A 16,894-nucleotide genomic window follows, 5' to 3' on the forward strand; every position below is an offset into this window, starting at 1 on the left:
TCTACCATGTTACTCATTTTCATTGCAAGCCAGGGGTTCCTCGGTGTCTCTGGGGGCAGTCATAGATATAACCATCTGGTTGTCTTCATTCTCTTGTTAGTATCCCTCGTGCCACACAGACAACTTCTGTCCTGCCTAATCATAGAAGCCTTTAATAGTCTCAGATATTATTTCATTCTGGGAACATAAATATCTGTGAACTGACAAAAAAATATTTGCACGTGATTTGCCACTCTTGCTCCTCTGAACCTGAACATTGAATTGAGGGCTGGAGGAATTATTGAAAGATGTTCAGATAACTTATCCTCCAAACTGGTATGCTTTTGAGAAGGACATGGGCAGCAGATATAAACTAGGCTTGTCCCAGGTCAGTCAGGACATGCGATTATTTTGGTTATCTGAGAAGGTTTGGCTTGTGTATTCCCTCATTTCTTAAAATGCTGACTACCTGGAAAGTTGTTACCTGAAGACTGTCGGCAGTCTAGATGCTGACAGGATGTGTGGGGGGTCATGACTGCCTCTCTGGGGGCTTTGGAAATCGTTATCTTAGGTAGAATTTGTCGCTGCTCCATTGCAGACAGTTGTCTTTCAGCCTTAACATGGAGAAGCTATCTCTAAAAATCAGTCTTCTCATTACCCTTGTTTCTCTCAGTGACTGCATTTAAAAATGCTGAACTGACTCCATAAGCTGGGACTAGCCCTTTGTTGCTGAGACATAGCCTCAAGTTACCTCTCTGTTTCAATTTTTGAAATTCTAAGTGATCCAAGGTGTGTCCTCCAAAACACACATCTGTAAAATTTCAGAAATTACAACATAGCTGTTTAAGATTAATTTTCTAGGGATTTATAATACATGACAATCTGACAGCCATAATGGAAGGTGCCACAGAAGCCTGGGTCCTTTGGGCTGATGACATTTAGAAACCTAAGGGATGCAAGTGGGACCTGGGAAGGAAGCTGACTAAGAGGACCCTAAACTCACTTTGCCCCACAAATAGGTAACACATCAGCATAAATCACCTGAAGACTGGCAGAACAAACTCAATCACCAAAAGTAGAGAACAGGCCACATACATGGAAGAAGGTAGGAAGGGTGGTGATGTGGTTTGGGAGAAAAATGGACCTTCACCACCTGTGGTCCAGAGAGAGCCTGGGTTGTGGAGAAGGGTGAGAAATAGTCACACTGGGAAAGGGGAATCCCTATAACATTTGGCTTTGAAAGTGAGAGGGGCTGAATTTCATGGGTTCTTACAACCAGTAATACTTAAAGCCTGAAATTTTAAAAATCAGCAGGCTCCACTCTGGAGTAGCTCAGAGGGCTTTAGGAAGCTGAGGCCTTGCCCTTAAAGAGACAACACATAAAAAACCCACAGAGATAAAGCATAGAAGTAAAAGTTTGAAAAAGGCCTGGGGCACATGGGAAGGAGACTGATTTACTCATCTCAGAGACTGTCCCAGAGAGGCAGGGAACACAGAGAGACCCTCTTCAGGAACAAAGGAGCTGGCGCAAGCCATTTCTACCTGTTCCCCTCAACATAAACATAGGGCCACCTGCGGGAACCAGGGTGGTGCCAATACTCACCAGCAAACATGCCTGCACCAAGCCCTGACCCCACACTTAGGCAGATCAAATATTTGTACTAAATCTTGCCTCAGTCGCAGCACTGCATTACCCAGAAGATAAGCCTAAATTTTGCCAGCACCCCATCTCCTGAATAGCACTTACTGCAGGACCTTAATTCTGGTGATGGTGACAGCAGGTTGCATTTTGCAAGCAGACCAGAACACAACTTATTAAAACATGCCCTACCCAGCTGGGAACCAAACACTATCCACAACCCGCAAAGAGAGCCTCTTCAGACAATTGAACTGAAGGAAGAAAAGGCCAGGGCTACAACAGGGTACACCCAACGCCTATAGGAGACAGTCCCTGAAGCGGCAGATCCTAAGGAGCAGGGAACACTGCACTCCAAGACACTATAGGACCTCTTCTTCATAAGGCCATTACCTTCAAGACAAAAGACAGAGCTGACTTTACTAACACACAGAAACAGATACAGAGAGTTAGACAAAATGAGGAGACAGAGGAATATATCTTTAAGAAAATAATAGGACCAAATCATAGCAAGAGACCTAATTGAAAAAGAAACAAGTAATATGCCTATTAGAATTTAAAGTAATGATCATAAAGATACTCGCTGGACTTGAGAAAAGAGCAGAGGACATCACTTCAAATGGAGGACATTTAACAAAGAGAAAAGAAAGAACCAATCAGAGATAATACAATTAATGAAATTTTAAAGTATACTTGATGGAATAAATAGCTAGAGAAAGCTAGAAAAACCAGAAGAATGAATTAATGACCTGGAAGACAGAGTAATGAAAGTAATCACCTGAAGAAATGAGAGGGGGAAAATTATGCAAATTGAGACTAGCCTTAGGGAACTCAGTGACTCCATCAAGCAAAATCACATTTGCATTATAGGGCTCCCAGAAGAAGAGAGAGAAAGGGGGGGAGAAAATTTACTCAAAAAATAATAGATGAAAATTTCCTGAATCTGGGGAAGGAAACAGATATCCAGATCCAGGTGACACAGAGATCCACCCAAGAAAATCATCACAAAGACATCCACACCAAGACATATAGTAATTAAAATGGTAATTAAAAAGTATTGATAAAAAAATTAAAAGCAGCAAGAGAAAAGATTTAGATACAAGGGAAATCCCATAAGTCTTTCATGTGATTTTTCAGCAGAAACGTTACATGCCCGAAGAGAGAGTGTATCATGATATAATCAAGGTGCTAAAAGGGAAAAATCTGCAGCCAAGAATACTCTATGCAGCAAGGGTATTGTTCAAAATAGGAGAGATAGATTCTCAGACAAACAAAAACTAAAGAAAGGCACCTGCAGATTGAAAGTGGGGGGATAGAGAAACATTTGTCATACAAGTGGCTGGCAAAGCATGGGTAGCAATACTTACATCAGGCAAAATAGACTTTGGAACAAAGACTGTAACAGGCGATAAATAAGGACACTATGTAATAATAATGGAGACAACATGAAGATAAACAGTTGTAAATATTTAAACACCCAACATGAAAGCACCAAAATAACAAACATAAAAGAAGTAATCAACAGTAACAAATTAATAGTGGACACCCCACGTACATTAATGGACATATCATCCAAACAGAAAAACAACAAGGAAACAGTAGCTTTGTTTGTTCGTTTGTTTGTATGTTTAACTAGGGCTTTTATTTATTTTTTTAATATGAAATTTATTGTCAAGTTGGTTTCCATACAACACCCAGTGCTCATCCCAACAGATGCCCTCCTCAATGCCCATCATCCACTTTCCCCTCCCTTCAGTTTATTCTCAGTTTTTAAGAGGCTCTTATGTTTTGCCTCCTTCCCTCTCTAACATTTTCTTTTTTTTCCCTTCCCTCCCCTATGGTCTTATGTTAAATTTCTCAGTATCCACATTAGAGTGAAAACATATGGTATCCGTCTTTCTCTGATGACTTATTTCACTTAGCATACCACTCTCCAGTTCTATCCACGTTGTTCCAAAAGGCCATATTTCATTCTTTCTCGTTGCCAAGTAGTATTCCATTGTGTATATAAACCACAATTTCTTTATCCATTCATCAGTTGATGGACATTTAGGCTCTTTCCATAGTTAGGCTATTGTTGAAAGTGCTGCTATAAACATTGGGGTACAAGTGCCCCTATGCATCAGCACTCCTGTATCCCTTGGGTAAATTCCTAGCATTGCTATTGCTGGGTCATAGGGTAGGTCTATTTTTAATTTTTTGAGGAACCTCCACACTGTTTCCAGAGTGGCTGCACCAGTTTACATTCCCACAAACAGTGCAAGAGGGTACCCGTGTCTCCACATCCTCGCCAGCATCTATAGTCTCCTGATTTGTTCATTTTAGCCACTCTGACTGGCGTGAGGTGATATCTCAGTAGGGTTTTGATTTGTATTTCCTTGATGAGGAGTGACGTGAAGCATCTTTTCATGTGCCTGTTGGCCATCTGGATTTCTTCTTTAAAAAGTGTCTATTCATGTCTTCTGCCCATTTCTTCACGGGATTATATGTTTTTCGGGTGTGGAGTTTGGCGAATTCTTTACAGGTTTTGGGTACTAGCCCTTTGTCTGATAAGTCATTTGCAAATATCTTTTCCCATTCTGTCGGTTGCCTTTTAGTTTTGTTGATTGTTTCCTTTGCAGTGCAGAAGCTTTTTATCTTCATGAGGTCCCAATAGTTCTTTTTTGCTTTTAATTCCCTTGCCTTTGGAGATGTGTCAAGTAAGAAATTGCTGCAGCTGAGGTCAAAGGGTTTTTTTCCTGCTTTCTCCTCTACGGTTTTGGTGGTTTCCTGTGTCACATTCAGGTCCTTCATCCATTTTGAGTTCATCTTTGTGAATGGTGTAAGCAAGTGGTCTAGTTTCATTCTTCTGCATGTTGCTGTCCAGTTCTCCCAGCACCATTTGTTAAAGAGACTGTCTTTTCCATTGGGTATCTTTCCTGCTTTGTCAAAGATTAGCTAGCCATACTTTTGTGGGTCCAATTCTGGAGTCTCTATTCTATTCCATTGGTCTATGCATCTGTTTTTGTGCCAATACCATGCTGTCTTGATGATTACAGCATTGTAGTAGAGGCTAAAGTCTGGGATTGGGATGCCTCCCGCTTTGGTCTTCTTCAATATTACTTTCGCTATTCGGGGTCTTTTGTGGTTCCATACAAATTTTAGGATTGCTTGTTCTAGCTTTGAGAAGAATGCTGGTGCAATTTTGATTGGGATTGCATTGAATGTGTACATAGCTTTGGGTAGTATTGACATTTGAACAATATTTACTCTTCCAATCTGTGAGCACAGAAGGTTTTTCCATTTCTTTGTATCTTCTTCAATTTCCTTCATAAGCTTTCTATAGTTTTCAGCATACAGATCTTTTACATCTTTGGTTAGGTTTATCCCTAGGTATTTTATGATTCTTGGTGCAATTGTGAATGGGATCAGTTTCTTCATTTGTCTTTCTGGTGCTTCATTACTAGTGTATAAGAATGCAACTGAATTCTGTACATTAGTTTTGTATCCTGTGACTTTGCTGAACTCATGTATCAGTTCTAGCAGACTTTCAGTGGAGTCAATCAGGTTTTCCATGTATAATATCATGTCATCTGCAAAAAGTGAAAGCTTGACTTTATCTTTGCCAATTTTGATGCCTTTGATTTCCTTTTGTTGTCTGGTTGCTGATGCTAGGACTTCCAACACTATGTTAAACAACAGCAGTGAGAGTGGACATCCCTGTCGTGTTCCTGATCTCAGGGGGAAAGCTCTCAGTTTTTCCCCATTGAGGATGATATTAGCTGTGGGCTTTTCATTACTGGCTTTTACGATGTTTAAGTATGTTTCTTCTATCCTGACTTTCTCGAAGGTTTTTATGAAGAAAATATGCTAAATTTTGTCAACTGCTTTTTCTGCATCAATTGACAGGATCATATGGTTCTTATCTTTTCTTTCATTAATGTGATGTATCACACTGATTGATTTACAAATGTTGAACCAGCCCTGCAGCCCAGGAATGAATCTCACTTGATCATGGCGAATAGTTTTTTTTTGTATGCTGTTGAATTCGATTTGCTGGTATCTTGTTGAGAATTTTTGCATCCATATTCATCAGGAATATTGGCCTGTAGTTCTCTTTTTTTTTCCTGGGTCTCTGACTGGTTTGGGAATCAAAGTAATGCTGGCTTCATAGAATGAGTCGGGAAGTTTTCTTTCCCTTTCTATTTTTGGAACAGCTTGAGAAGGATAGGTATTATCTCTGCTTTAAATGTCTGGTACAATTCCCCAGGGAAGCCATCTGGTCCTGGACTCTTATTTGTTGAGAGATTTTTGATAACTGATTCAATTTCTTCATTGGTTATGGGTCTGTTCAAGTTTTCTATTTCTTCCTGTTTGAGTTTGGGAAGTGGGTGGGTGTTTAGGCATTTGTCCATTTCTTCCAGGTTGTCCAGTTTGTTGGCATATAATTTTTCATAGTATTCCCTGATAATTGCATATATTTCTGAGGAATTGGCTGTAATCATTCCATTTTCATTCATGATTTTATCTCTTTGGGTCCTCTCCCTTTTTGTTTTGAGAAGTCTGGCTAGAGGCTAGAGGTTTATCAGTTTTGTTTATTTTTTCAACAAACCAACTGTTGGTTTCATTGGTCTGCTCTACAGTTTTTTTTAGATTCTATATTGTTTATTTCTGCTCTGATCTTTATTATTTCTCTTCTTCTGCTGGGTTTGGGGTGTCTTTGCTGTTCTGCTTCTATTTCCTTTAGGTGTACGGTTAGATTTTATATTTGGGATTTTCTTGTTTCTTGAGATAGGCCTGGATTGCAATGTATTTTCCTCTCAGGACCGCCTTCTCTATATCCCAAAGCATTTGGAGTGTTGTATTTTCATTTGCATTTGTTTCCATCTATTTTTTAAATTTCTTCCCTAATTGCCTGGTTGACCCATTCATTGTTTAGTAGTGTGTTCTTTAACCTCCATGCTTTTGGAGGTTTTCCAGACTTTTTCCCGTGATTGATTTCAAGTTTCATAGCATTGTGGTCTGAAAGTGTGCATGGTATCATCTCAATTCTTTTATACTTATGAAGGGCTGTTTTGTGACCCAGTATGCGATCTATCTTGGAGAATGTTCCATGTGCACTCAAGAAGAAAGTATATTCTGTTGCTTTGGGATGCAGAGCTCTAAATATATCTGTCAAGTCCATTTGATCCAATGTATCATTCAGGGCCCTTGTTTGTTTATTGATCCTATGTCTAGTTGATCTATCCATTGTTGTAAGTGGAGTATTAAAGTCCCCTGCAATTACCACATTCTTATCAATAAGGTTGCTTATATTTGTAATTGTTGTATATATTTGGGGGCTCCCGTATTCAGCATATAGACATTTATAATTGTTAGCTCTTCCTGATGGATAGACCCTGTAATGATTATATAATGCCCTTCTTCATCTCTTGTTACAACCTTTAATTTAAAGTCTACTTTGTCTGCTATAAGTATGGCTACTCCAGCTTTCTTTTGACTTCCAGTAGCATGATAGATAGTTCTCCATCCCCTCACTTTCAATCTGAAGGTGTCCTTAGGTCTAAAATGAGTCTCTTGTAGACAGCAAATAGATGGGTCTTGTTTTTTTAATCCATTCTGATACCCTGTCTTTTGGTTGCAGCATTTAGTCCATTTACATTCAGTGTTATTATGGAAAGATATGGGTTTAGAGTCATTGTGATATCTGTAGGTTTCATGCTTGTAATGATGTCTCTGGTACTTTATGTTCCTTGCAGCATTTCACTCACAGAATCCCCCTTATGATCTTTCTTGTAGGGCTGGTTTAGTGATGAATTCCTTCCGTTTTTGTTTGTTTGGGAAAACCTTTATCTCTCCTTCTATTCTGAAAGACAGACTTGCTGGATAAAGGATTCTCAGCTGCATATTTTTTCTGTTCATTACATTGAAGTTTTCCTGCCATTCCATTCTGGCCTGCCAAGTTTCTGTAGATAGGTCAACCACTATTCTTATGTGTCTACCTTTGTAAGTTAGAGCACGTTTACCCCTAGCTGCTTTCAGAATTTTCTCTTTATCCTTGTATTTTGCCAGTTTCACTATGATATATTGTGCAGAAGATTGATTCAAGTTACATCTGAAGGGAGTTCTCTGTGCCTCTTGGATTTCAATGCCTTTTTCCTTCCCCAGATCAGGGAAGTTCTCAGCTATGATTTGTTCAAGTACACCTTCAGCCCCTTTCTGTCTCTCTTCTTCTTCTCGAATTCCTATGATATGGATATTGTTCCGTTTGATTGCATCACTTAGTTCTCTAATTCTCCCCTCATACTCCTGGATGTTTTTATCTCTCTTTTTCTCAACTTCTTCTTTTTCCATAATTTTATCTTCTAATGCACCTATTCTCTCCTCTGCCTCTTCAATCGGTGCTATGGCCACCTCCATTTTATTTTGCACCTCATTTATAGCATTTTTTAGTTCCTTGTGATTATTTCTTAGTCCCTTGATCTCTGTAGCAATAGTTCTCTCCTGTCCTCTATGCTTTTTTCAAGCCCAGCGATTAGTTTTATGACCATTATTCTAAATTCTTCTTCCATTATATTGCTTAAATCGTTTTTGATCATTTTGTTAGCTGTCGCTACTTCCTGGCATTTCTTTTGAGGAGAATTCTTCCATTTCGTCATTTTGTGTAATCCCTGCAGTAGCTCCAAACTGCAGGGCATTTCCCCTGTGCTGTCCAGAGTATTTTGTGTTGGTGGGTGGGGCTGCAGTCAGACCCAGTGTCTTCCCCCAGCCCACCTCAGGGGCCACTGGTGTGTACCTTATCTTCCTCTCTCCCAGGGGCAGGAATTGTGGAGTGGTGTGACCCTGTCTGGGCTACCTGCACACTGCTAGGCTTGTGGTGCTGCTCTGATGGGATCTGGCCAAGGGCGTATTAGCTGGGTGGATCTGCAAGTTGCACAGGGGCAGGATGGGTAGGCTTAACTTGTTTTGCCATTGGGTGGTCCCCTGTGGGAGGGGCCCTGCATTGCTGGGAGGGAGGCAGTCCCGTGGGAGGGATGGATCCACAGAAGCACAGCGTTGTGTGTACGTGTGGTGCTAGCAGGTTCGTTGATGGGAACTGGTTCCCGTTGGAATGTCAGCTGGGGGGTGGGAGAGGGAGATGCCTCTTGGCAGCGCCTTTGTTCCCCCACTGATTTCTGTCCTTCCGGGGCTCAACAACTCTCCCTCCAGGCATCCTCTCACCCTCACTGCTCTCCAAGAGCAGAGCTGTTGACTTTTAACATTCCAGATATTAAGTCCCACTCGCTGGCTGTCAGAACTCATGGAGTCCAGCCCCTCCACTTTTTCAAGCCAGACTTCGGGGGCTCTGCCTTGCCGGCAGGCTGCCCCTCCACCACCCCGGCTCCCTCCCGCCAGTCTGTGTAGCATACACTGCCTTTCTGCCCTTCCTACCCTCTTCCGTGTGTCTCTTGTCTACACTTGCCTCCGGAGAGTCCATTCTGCTAGTCTTCCAGTAGTTTTCTGGGTTATTTAGGCTGATGTGGGTGGAATCTAAGGTATCAGCAGGAGGAGGTGAGCCCAGCATCCTCCTATGCCGCCATCTTCCCCACCATCCTCTATCAGGAAACAGTAGCTTTGAATGACACACTGGACCAGGTGGATTTAGCAGATATATTCAGAACATTCCATATTAAAGCAGAATACACATTCTTTTTAAGGGAACATTGACCTTTCTTTAGAATAGATCACAAATCGGCCACAAAAGGAATTTCAATGAATTCAAAAAGATCCAGTTCATACTGTGCGTCTTTTCTGACCCAACACTATGAAACTAGAAATCAACCACAAGAAAAAGTCTTGAGAGAGCACAAATACATTGAAGGTAAATAACATGTTAGTAAACAATGAATGGGTCAACCAGAAAATAAAAGAAGTTAAAAAATACATGGAAACAAGTGAAAATTAAAATACAATGGTCCAGAGTATTTGGGATGCAGCAAAAGAAGTTCTGAGACAGAAATTTATAGCAACACAGGCTTACCTCAAGAGCAAGAAAAATCACAAATAAAAAAACCTAACTTTATACCTAAAGGAGCTAGAAAAAAAAACTGAAGCCAGCAGAATAAAGTAAATAGTTACAAATAAAAGCAGAAATCAATTATGTAGAAACTGAAAAACAATAGAACAGAACAATGAAACCAGGAGCTGATTCTTTGAAAAGATCAACAAAATTGATAAACCTCAGCCATACTTATTCCCCCCAAAAAGAGGACTCAAACAACATCACAATGAAAAGAGAAATAACAACTAACCTCACAGATATATATATATATATATATATATATATATATATATATATATATATATATATATATATATACACACACACAATTGTAAGATAATATTATGAAATAATTTATGCTAACAAATTGGACAACCTAGAAGAAATGGATAAATTTCTAGAAACATATAAACTACCAAAACTTGAGGAAGAAACAGAATAACTCTCAACAAACAAAAGTCCAGGACCAGATGGCTGAATAGGCAAACTTTACCAAACATTTAAACAAGAGTTAATACCTATTCTTCCCAAATGATTCCAATAAGTAGAAGAGGAAGGAAAGGTACCAAATTCATTCTATGAGGCCATCATCACCCTAATATGATAACCAGATAAAGTTAACACCAAAAAAGAGAACTATAGACCAACATCACTCATGAACAGAGATGCAAAAATTGTAACAAAATACTAGCAAATCAAATCCAACAATACATTAAAAAATCATTTACCATGATCAGGTGGGATTTTTTCCTGGGATGCAATGGTGGCTCAACATTCACAAACCAATCAGTGTAACACATCACATCAATAAGAGTATAAAAATCACATGATCATGTCAATAGATATAGAAAAAGCATTTGACAAAGTACAGCATTCACTCATTATTTGAAAAAAAATCTCAACAAAGTAGATTTACATGAAACATACCTCAACATAATAAAAGCCTTATATGAAAAACCCACAGTGAACATCATAATGGGAAAAACCAAGAGCCTTTACCCTAAGTTCAGGAACAAAATAACGGTGTCCACTCTCACCACTTTTATTAAATATAGTAATAGAAGTCCTAGTAATAGCAATAAGACAACAAAAGAAATAAAAGACCTTCATATTGGTAAGGAAAAAGTAAAACTTTCACTATTTGCAGATGACATGATCCTATATATAGAAGACCCAAAAGATTCCTCTACAAAATTACTAGAAGTGATAAATGAATTCACTAATATCATAGGATACAAAATCAGTGTACAGAAATCTGTTGCATTCCTATAGGCTAATAATGAAACAGCAGAGAGTGTAATGAAAACAATCCCATTTACAGTTGCACCAAAAATAATAAAATACCTAGGAATAAACTTCTCTGAAGAAGTAAAAGACCTGTACTCTGAAAACTGTAAAACACTAATGAAAGAAAGTGAAGATGACACAAACAAATGGAAAGGTATTCCATGCTCACGGGTTGGAAGAACAAATATTGTTTAAATGTTTATACTACCCAAAGCAATCTACACATTTAATGCAATCCCTATCAAAATTCCAATAGGATTTTTCACAGAACCAGAACAAGCAATATAGGATTATATTATATGCAATTATAGAATTTGCATGTAACTGCAAAAGACCCCAAAAGGCCAATGTAATCTCACAAAAAGAGTAACAAAACTGGAGGTATCACAATTCCAGACTTAAAGTTATCTTACAAAGCTGAAGTAGTCAAACACTATGGCACTGGCATAAAAAAGACACAAAGATCAATGGAACAGAATAGAAAGGCCAGAAATAAACCCACAGCTATATAGTCAATTAATTTTTGACAAAGGAGGAAAGAATATACAATGGGAAACAGTCTCTTCAAATGTTGCTGGGAAAACTGGACAGCTACATGGAAAAAAAATGAACCTGGACTGCTTTCTTGTGCCATACACAAAAATAAAGTCACAATGGATTAAGGACATAAATGTGAGGCCTTAAGCCATATAAATCCTAGAAGTGAGCATAGCCAGTCATGTCTCTGAAATTGGCCATAGCAGCATTTTCTGGATATATCTTCTGAGGCAAGGTAATTAAATGCAAAAATAAACTATTGTGACTACTTCAAAATAAAAATTTCTGCACAGTGAAGGAAACAGTCAACAAAACTAAAAGGCAACCTATGAAATGGGGGAAAATATTTTCAAATGACATATCCAATAAAGGGTTAGTATCCAAAATACATAAAGAACTAATACAAGGGTGCCTGGGTGGCTCAGTTGGTTGACTGTCTGACTCTTGGCTTCAGCTCAGGTCATGATCTCATAGTTCATGAATTCAAGCCCTATATCAGGCTCCATGCTGGCCCTGAGCCTCTCCCTGCCCCCCTTCCCCACTCATTCTCTCTCTATGTCTCTGTCTCTGTCTCTCTCTCATATAAATAATTTTAAAAAAATTTTAAAGAAATAATACAATTCAACACCCAAAAAACAAATAATCCAATATAAAAATTGGGCAGAAGGGTGCCTGGGTGGCTCAGTTGGTTAAGCATCCGACTTTGGCTCAGGTCATGATCTCATGGTTCGCAAGTTCAAGCCCCGCATCAGGCTCTGTGCTGACAGCTCAGAACCTGAAACCTGCTTCGGATTCTGTGTCTCCCTCTCGCTCTGCCCCTGCCCTGCTCATACTCTGTCTCTGTCTCTCAAAAAGTAAATAAACATTAAAAAAGTATATTAAAAATTGGGCAGAAGACATGAACAGACAATTCTCCAAAGAAGACATACAGATGATAAACAGAAGAGAAACTCATGAAGAGATCATGAGTGATCAATGTTACTCATCATGAGGGAAATTCAAATCAAAACTACAATGAGATATCACCTCACACCTGTCAGAATGGCTAAAATCAACAACACAAGAAAGAACTAGTGTTGGTGAGGATGTGTAGAAAAAGGAACCCTCATGTATTGGTGGTGGGAATGCAAACTGGTGCAGCCACTGTGAAAAACACTATGGACATTCCTCAGAAATTTAAAAATGGAATCACCCTATGATCCAGTGATCACTCTACTGGGTATTTATCCCCCAAAATACAAAAGCACTAACTCAAAAGGATACATGCCCCCACCAACCCCCATGTTTATTGCAGCATGATGTCGTATTAGTATTTCAGTGTATGTATTTTACCATAGCCAAATTATGGAAATAGCCCAAGCAAGTGTCCATTTATGGATGAATGGACAGAGATGTGGTATATATATACAATGGAGTATTATTCAGCCATAAAAGAATAAAATCTTGCCATTTGCAATGACATGGATGGAGCTAGAGAGTATAATGGTAAGCAAAATAAGTCAGAGAAAGACAAATACTATATAATTTCACTCATGTGTGAAATTTAAGAAACAAACAAGGAAGTGAAAAAAATACAAAACCAAAAAACAGACTTTTAACTACAGAGAACAAACTCATGTTACCAGAGGGGGGAGGGGGGATGCATGAAATAGCTGATGGGGATTAAAGAGTACACTTATCATTATGAGCACTGAGTAATGTATAGCATTGTTGAATCAATATGTTGTACACCTGAAACTAATATAATGCTGTATGTTAACTATACTGAAATTCAAATGAAAAAAATAATGAGGAAAAAGAAAGCTAAGGGATGCTATGTGTCAAAGAACTATAAGGACCGTAGGATAACAAATCGTAAAGGAGGAAGATGGCAGCCGGCAACAACAGCAACAACACAAAGCTGGATTTGCCTAGTATAAAGAGCTGCACTTTTTCTCTCTTTACTTGGCTGGGATGCCATGACATGAGACTGACGGGTTGCAAGCTACATTCACAGCCCTGTGCACACCTTAGGACATGTCAAGGTAATAGAAACACTGGTAGCTGATTGCCCCTGAGATGATGCCTACAGCAGGGCACTGCTGAAAAAGATTCCAAAATGTGTTTTATTCGTGATGTGTTATATCCCAATATTAATTAGATTTCTATTTGTATAAGACTGTCATAGTTAAAATATTAACAGGAGAACTGGTAAAAGATTCCCAGGCAACAATCGCTATATTCCAACAAATAATTACATGGAAAGATTCTCTAAAAATGAGCTGACCCTGGCATGACAATTGACAGCTCGTCTTTCTACAGTGGTGTCAACTCCTTCAGCTCAGAGGCAAGCCTTTGGGCTAGAGAATCTGTGCATGATCTAGGCATTTGCTTATGTGAAAAAGCCAGATCCTAGAGCAAACAAAGCCCAGAACATGTCCTTCCATCAGGAATGATTTGAAGAATGAGGATCTCTCATTGACTCTCATAAATCAAGTACTTAAGCTTTAAAAGAATTCTGAACAGGGGCATCTGGGTGACTCAGTGGGTTAAGCATCCGACTTTGGCTCAGGTCATGATCTTGCCGTCTGTGAGTTCAAGCCTGGTGTCAGGCTCTGTGCTGACAGCTCAGAGCCTGGAGCTTGCTTTGGATTCTCCGTGTGTACCTGTCTCTCTGCCCACCTCTCTCTCTCTCTTTCTCTCTCTCAAAAATAAATATTTAAAAAATTGTAAATAAAGTAATTGGAGCAGTAGTTACCCAACTATGCTTCCCAAAACATTAGTCTCACAGGATCCTAGAGGTATCCCAAGAAAAAGTAACCCTCAGGCACAGAAATTTAGAAAACAGTGCATAGTATTCTTCTTTCTGAGCTTTGCAAGGCATATGAATATGCTGTCTCTTTGATACCGCTGTACAAAAGAAACCCGTTTAACACTATTTAACCTAGAGTTTCCTGAGCTTATTTATTCATAGATATTTCCAAGGAACAGCACATAATATCTGGAATTGCTGTTTTGGAAACCATAAAGAAAAAGCCATATATACTCAATACCTAAAATGTGCCAAACATCCTCAATTTACTTTTTGATTATGCAGAAGCCAACAAAACAGGATAGGATGTCTTCATGATCATCAGCTCTCATTTATTATTTAGTATATGAGAACACACCCATAGCATTCAGTTTGTTTGGATTCGGGGGTAAAAATGGGATTTGATTTTTCCTGTGACTTTCATTTTGGGTGACTAACCAGTTTTAACTGCTATGTTGACATGAGCATGTTTTAGGTGTTTACTGAAAGGTTAGTGTCAAAAGAATTTAATGTCCTGGTGGGCTTGTGTTTTTCTCTGAGGCAGATATTGATGAATGCACAGAGGGAATCATTGAGTGCCACAACCATTCCCGCTGCGTTAACCTGCCAGGGTGGTACCACTGTGAGTGCAGAAGCGGTTTCCATGACGATGGGACCTATTCACTGTCCGGGGAGTCCTGTATTGGTAAGCAGCTTTTAGCCATGCCCTCATCCTTCTGGACCTTTGCAGGAGGGGCAGCCTGCTTTGGCACTCTTTTCAGCTTCCATGTTAAAATATGACCCCTTGCTGGTTAAACTCATTAGTTTTCAAATTTCCTCTCTCAACAATTCAGGGATTAGGTAGGGATTATGCAGTGTGGGGTTTTAGGATTTTTATATGGAAACTGGGGCAGTCAGAGTATCAAAGCCTGAGTCTGTATGCTGTGGCTTTTAGTTCTTTTGAAGTAAAATCATGATGGCTTGCTGAAATTTCTAACAGTTTGAGAAACAGAAGTGGGAGAAGAAGAAATACTACTAGACTGAGAAAGTTTAGTTTAAATTCCAGCTCTTATACTGCACCTCTCTGAGACTTCTTCTGTGAATGTGATAAAAGTAGAATAATGATATATATGTGTTGCCAGGTTTAAGTGGGATACCACACACTTAAAAATTGTAAGCTTTACATTGTTATGCAAACATAATATAGCTGCATTAACCTTATTATTGTTATTACCACCGTCATCCTTACAAAGTTTCCTTTCATCACTGTTCTGCTTGAGATTCTGTTAAATGCTGAACAGAGGAAATTAACAGTTTTTCATCTTCAAGACCCTACAACATTCATAAAATACAAACAACTGATCAAAACTCTAATTGTTTCCATGAGAACCTTGGCCATTCCACTTACGTCATGTCCTGTGAACTCAGCTAAATTCTTTAGGCTGATTTGGACAGACCTAAAGGGCAAGCATTCTGGCTTTGGGTCCAGACTGCTGAATTAGAAAATGCGAATTTGATTTTGAAAATTCATTCATTCTCTTGTCTTTGCTCGTTGCGTATCTTTTTTTTTAATGGTTGCTACTGAGATCCATCTAATGTTTTTCTGTTTTTCCCAACTTCTCCCCTGAGGTTGTTTTACAGTAAAGATGAATTAAGGAACAGTGGGTGCACAGCACGAACTGTCCACCACAGTTTGACACCACTGTTGAGAGGCATGCAGTGTAGTTGTGAAAAGCATGGATCCTAGAGCCAGACTCCCTGCATCAGAGTCTAGCTCTGTCATTTCTAAGTTCCCTGTGGCAAGATCTTATCTAGTCCACACCTCAGTTATCTCATCTGAAAAATGGAAATGTTCTATCTAGGTCAGAGGAGTGCTGGGAGAACTAGTTGAATTGACACCTGTTAAATGTGGACTGAATGTTAGTTACTGTTATCTTAAATTTTCCTACATATTCAGCACTCTGCCCCCGGCTCTGTATATGTTTATTTTATTCTTAAAATAAAGATCTGTGACCTTAGGGAGAGGTTTACATTTATCCTGGGTCTTCAGATACTTCCTTTACATATGGCCAAGAACTTCTGTATGTGTGTACCTCAGTGTGAATAAATGTTACGTGAATAGGCATAGATAGAATGGCAGTTGTTATTGAGAAATGGAGGTAGAGAGATGGAATACTGACATATGTGGTATTATATTTGGGCACTAAAAATTAAAATGTCATTTTTAAACAGTGTATTTGACCTCATTAAATGGGAGACTCTTGGCTTTTTATTGGATAAAGGGGCTGAGAGATCACCTAGTTAAACCAATTTTATAACTGCTTGGACCTGCCATGGCCTTGCACACTTATGTGCCTTTGTTTATGCTCTCCCTTCTGGCTGGGAGAGAACAGAACTTTGAATCAAAGATGACCCTATCTTTTCTTTGATCATGTTGATTCAAATACAGATTTCTGTTCTTTTTCCTCAATTCACGCTGTCAGTGTATTTGCTCTGTGAGTGTGAAATGGACTTCATTCTTCTGTCTCTTCAGTAAGACCCTTTAGTAGTTAGTATTCAGTCACTGAGAAAAATGCAACCACTTCATGTGCCTGATAAAGAAATTCAGTCTCAGAAAGGTGATAGCGTGTTCCTAGCCACATAGTTGGTACAGTTCCAGTTTATG

The 16,894-nt window shown here is 39.1% G+C and overlaps 1 protein-coding gene across 3 annotated transcripts in view; it reads left to right on the top strand.

Moving 5' to 3' along the window:
* The window catches only part of NELL1 (neural EGFL like 1), an 885,592-nt gene that overhangs the window by 824,643 nt on the left and 44,055 nt on the right, over nt 1-16,894 (top strand). For 2 of the 3 annotated variants that reach the window (XM_042959041.1, XM_042959042.1), the window contains one exon: nt 14,795-14,935. The exons of the other annotated variant lie outside the window; for it this stretch is intronic. In XM_042959041.1, coding sequence (XP_042814975.1) covers nt 14,795-14,935 — 141 coding nt within the window. The remainder of the gene's footprint in view (nt 1-14,794; nt 14,936-16,894) is intronic. 3 annotated transcript variants of the gene reach the window in all.

This window comes from Panthera tigris, chromosome D1 (assembly GCF_018350195.1).
Source record: "Panthera tigris isolate Pti1 chromosome D1, P.tigris_Pti1_mat1.1, whole genome shotgun sequence".
NCBI classification, from domain to species: Eukaryota; Metazoa; Chordata; class Mammalia; order Carnivora; family Felidae; genus Panthera; species Panthera tigris.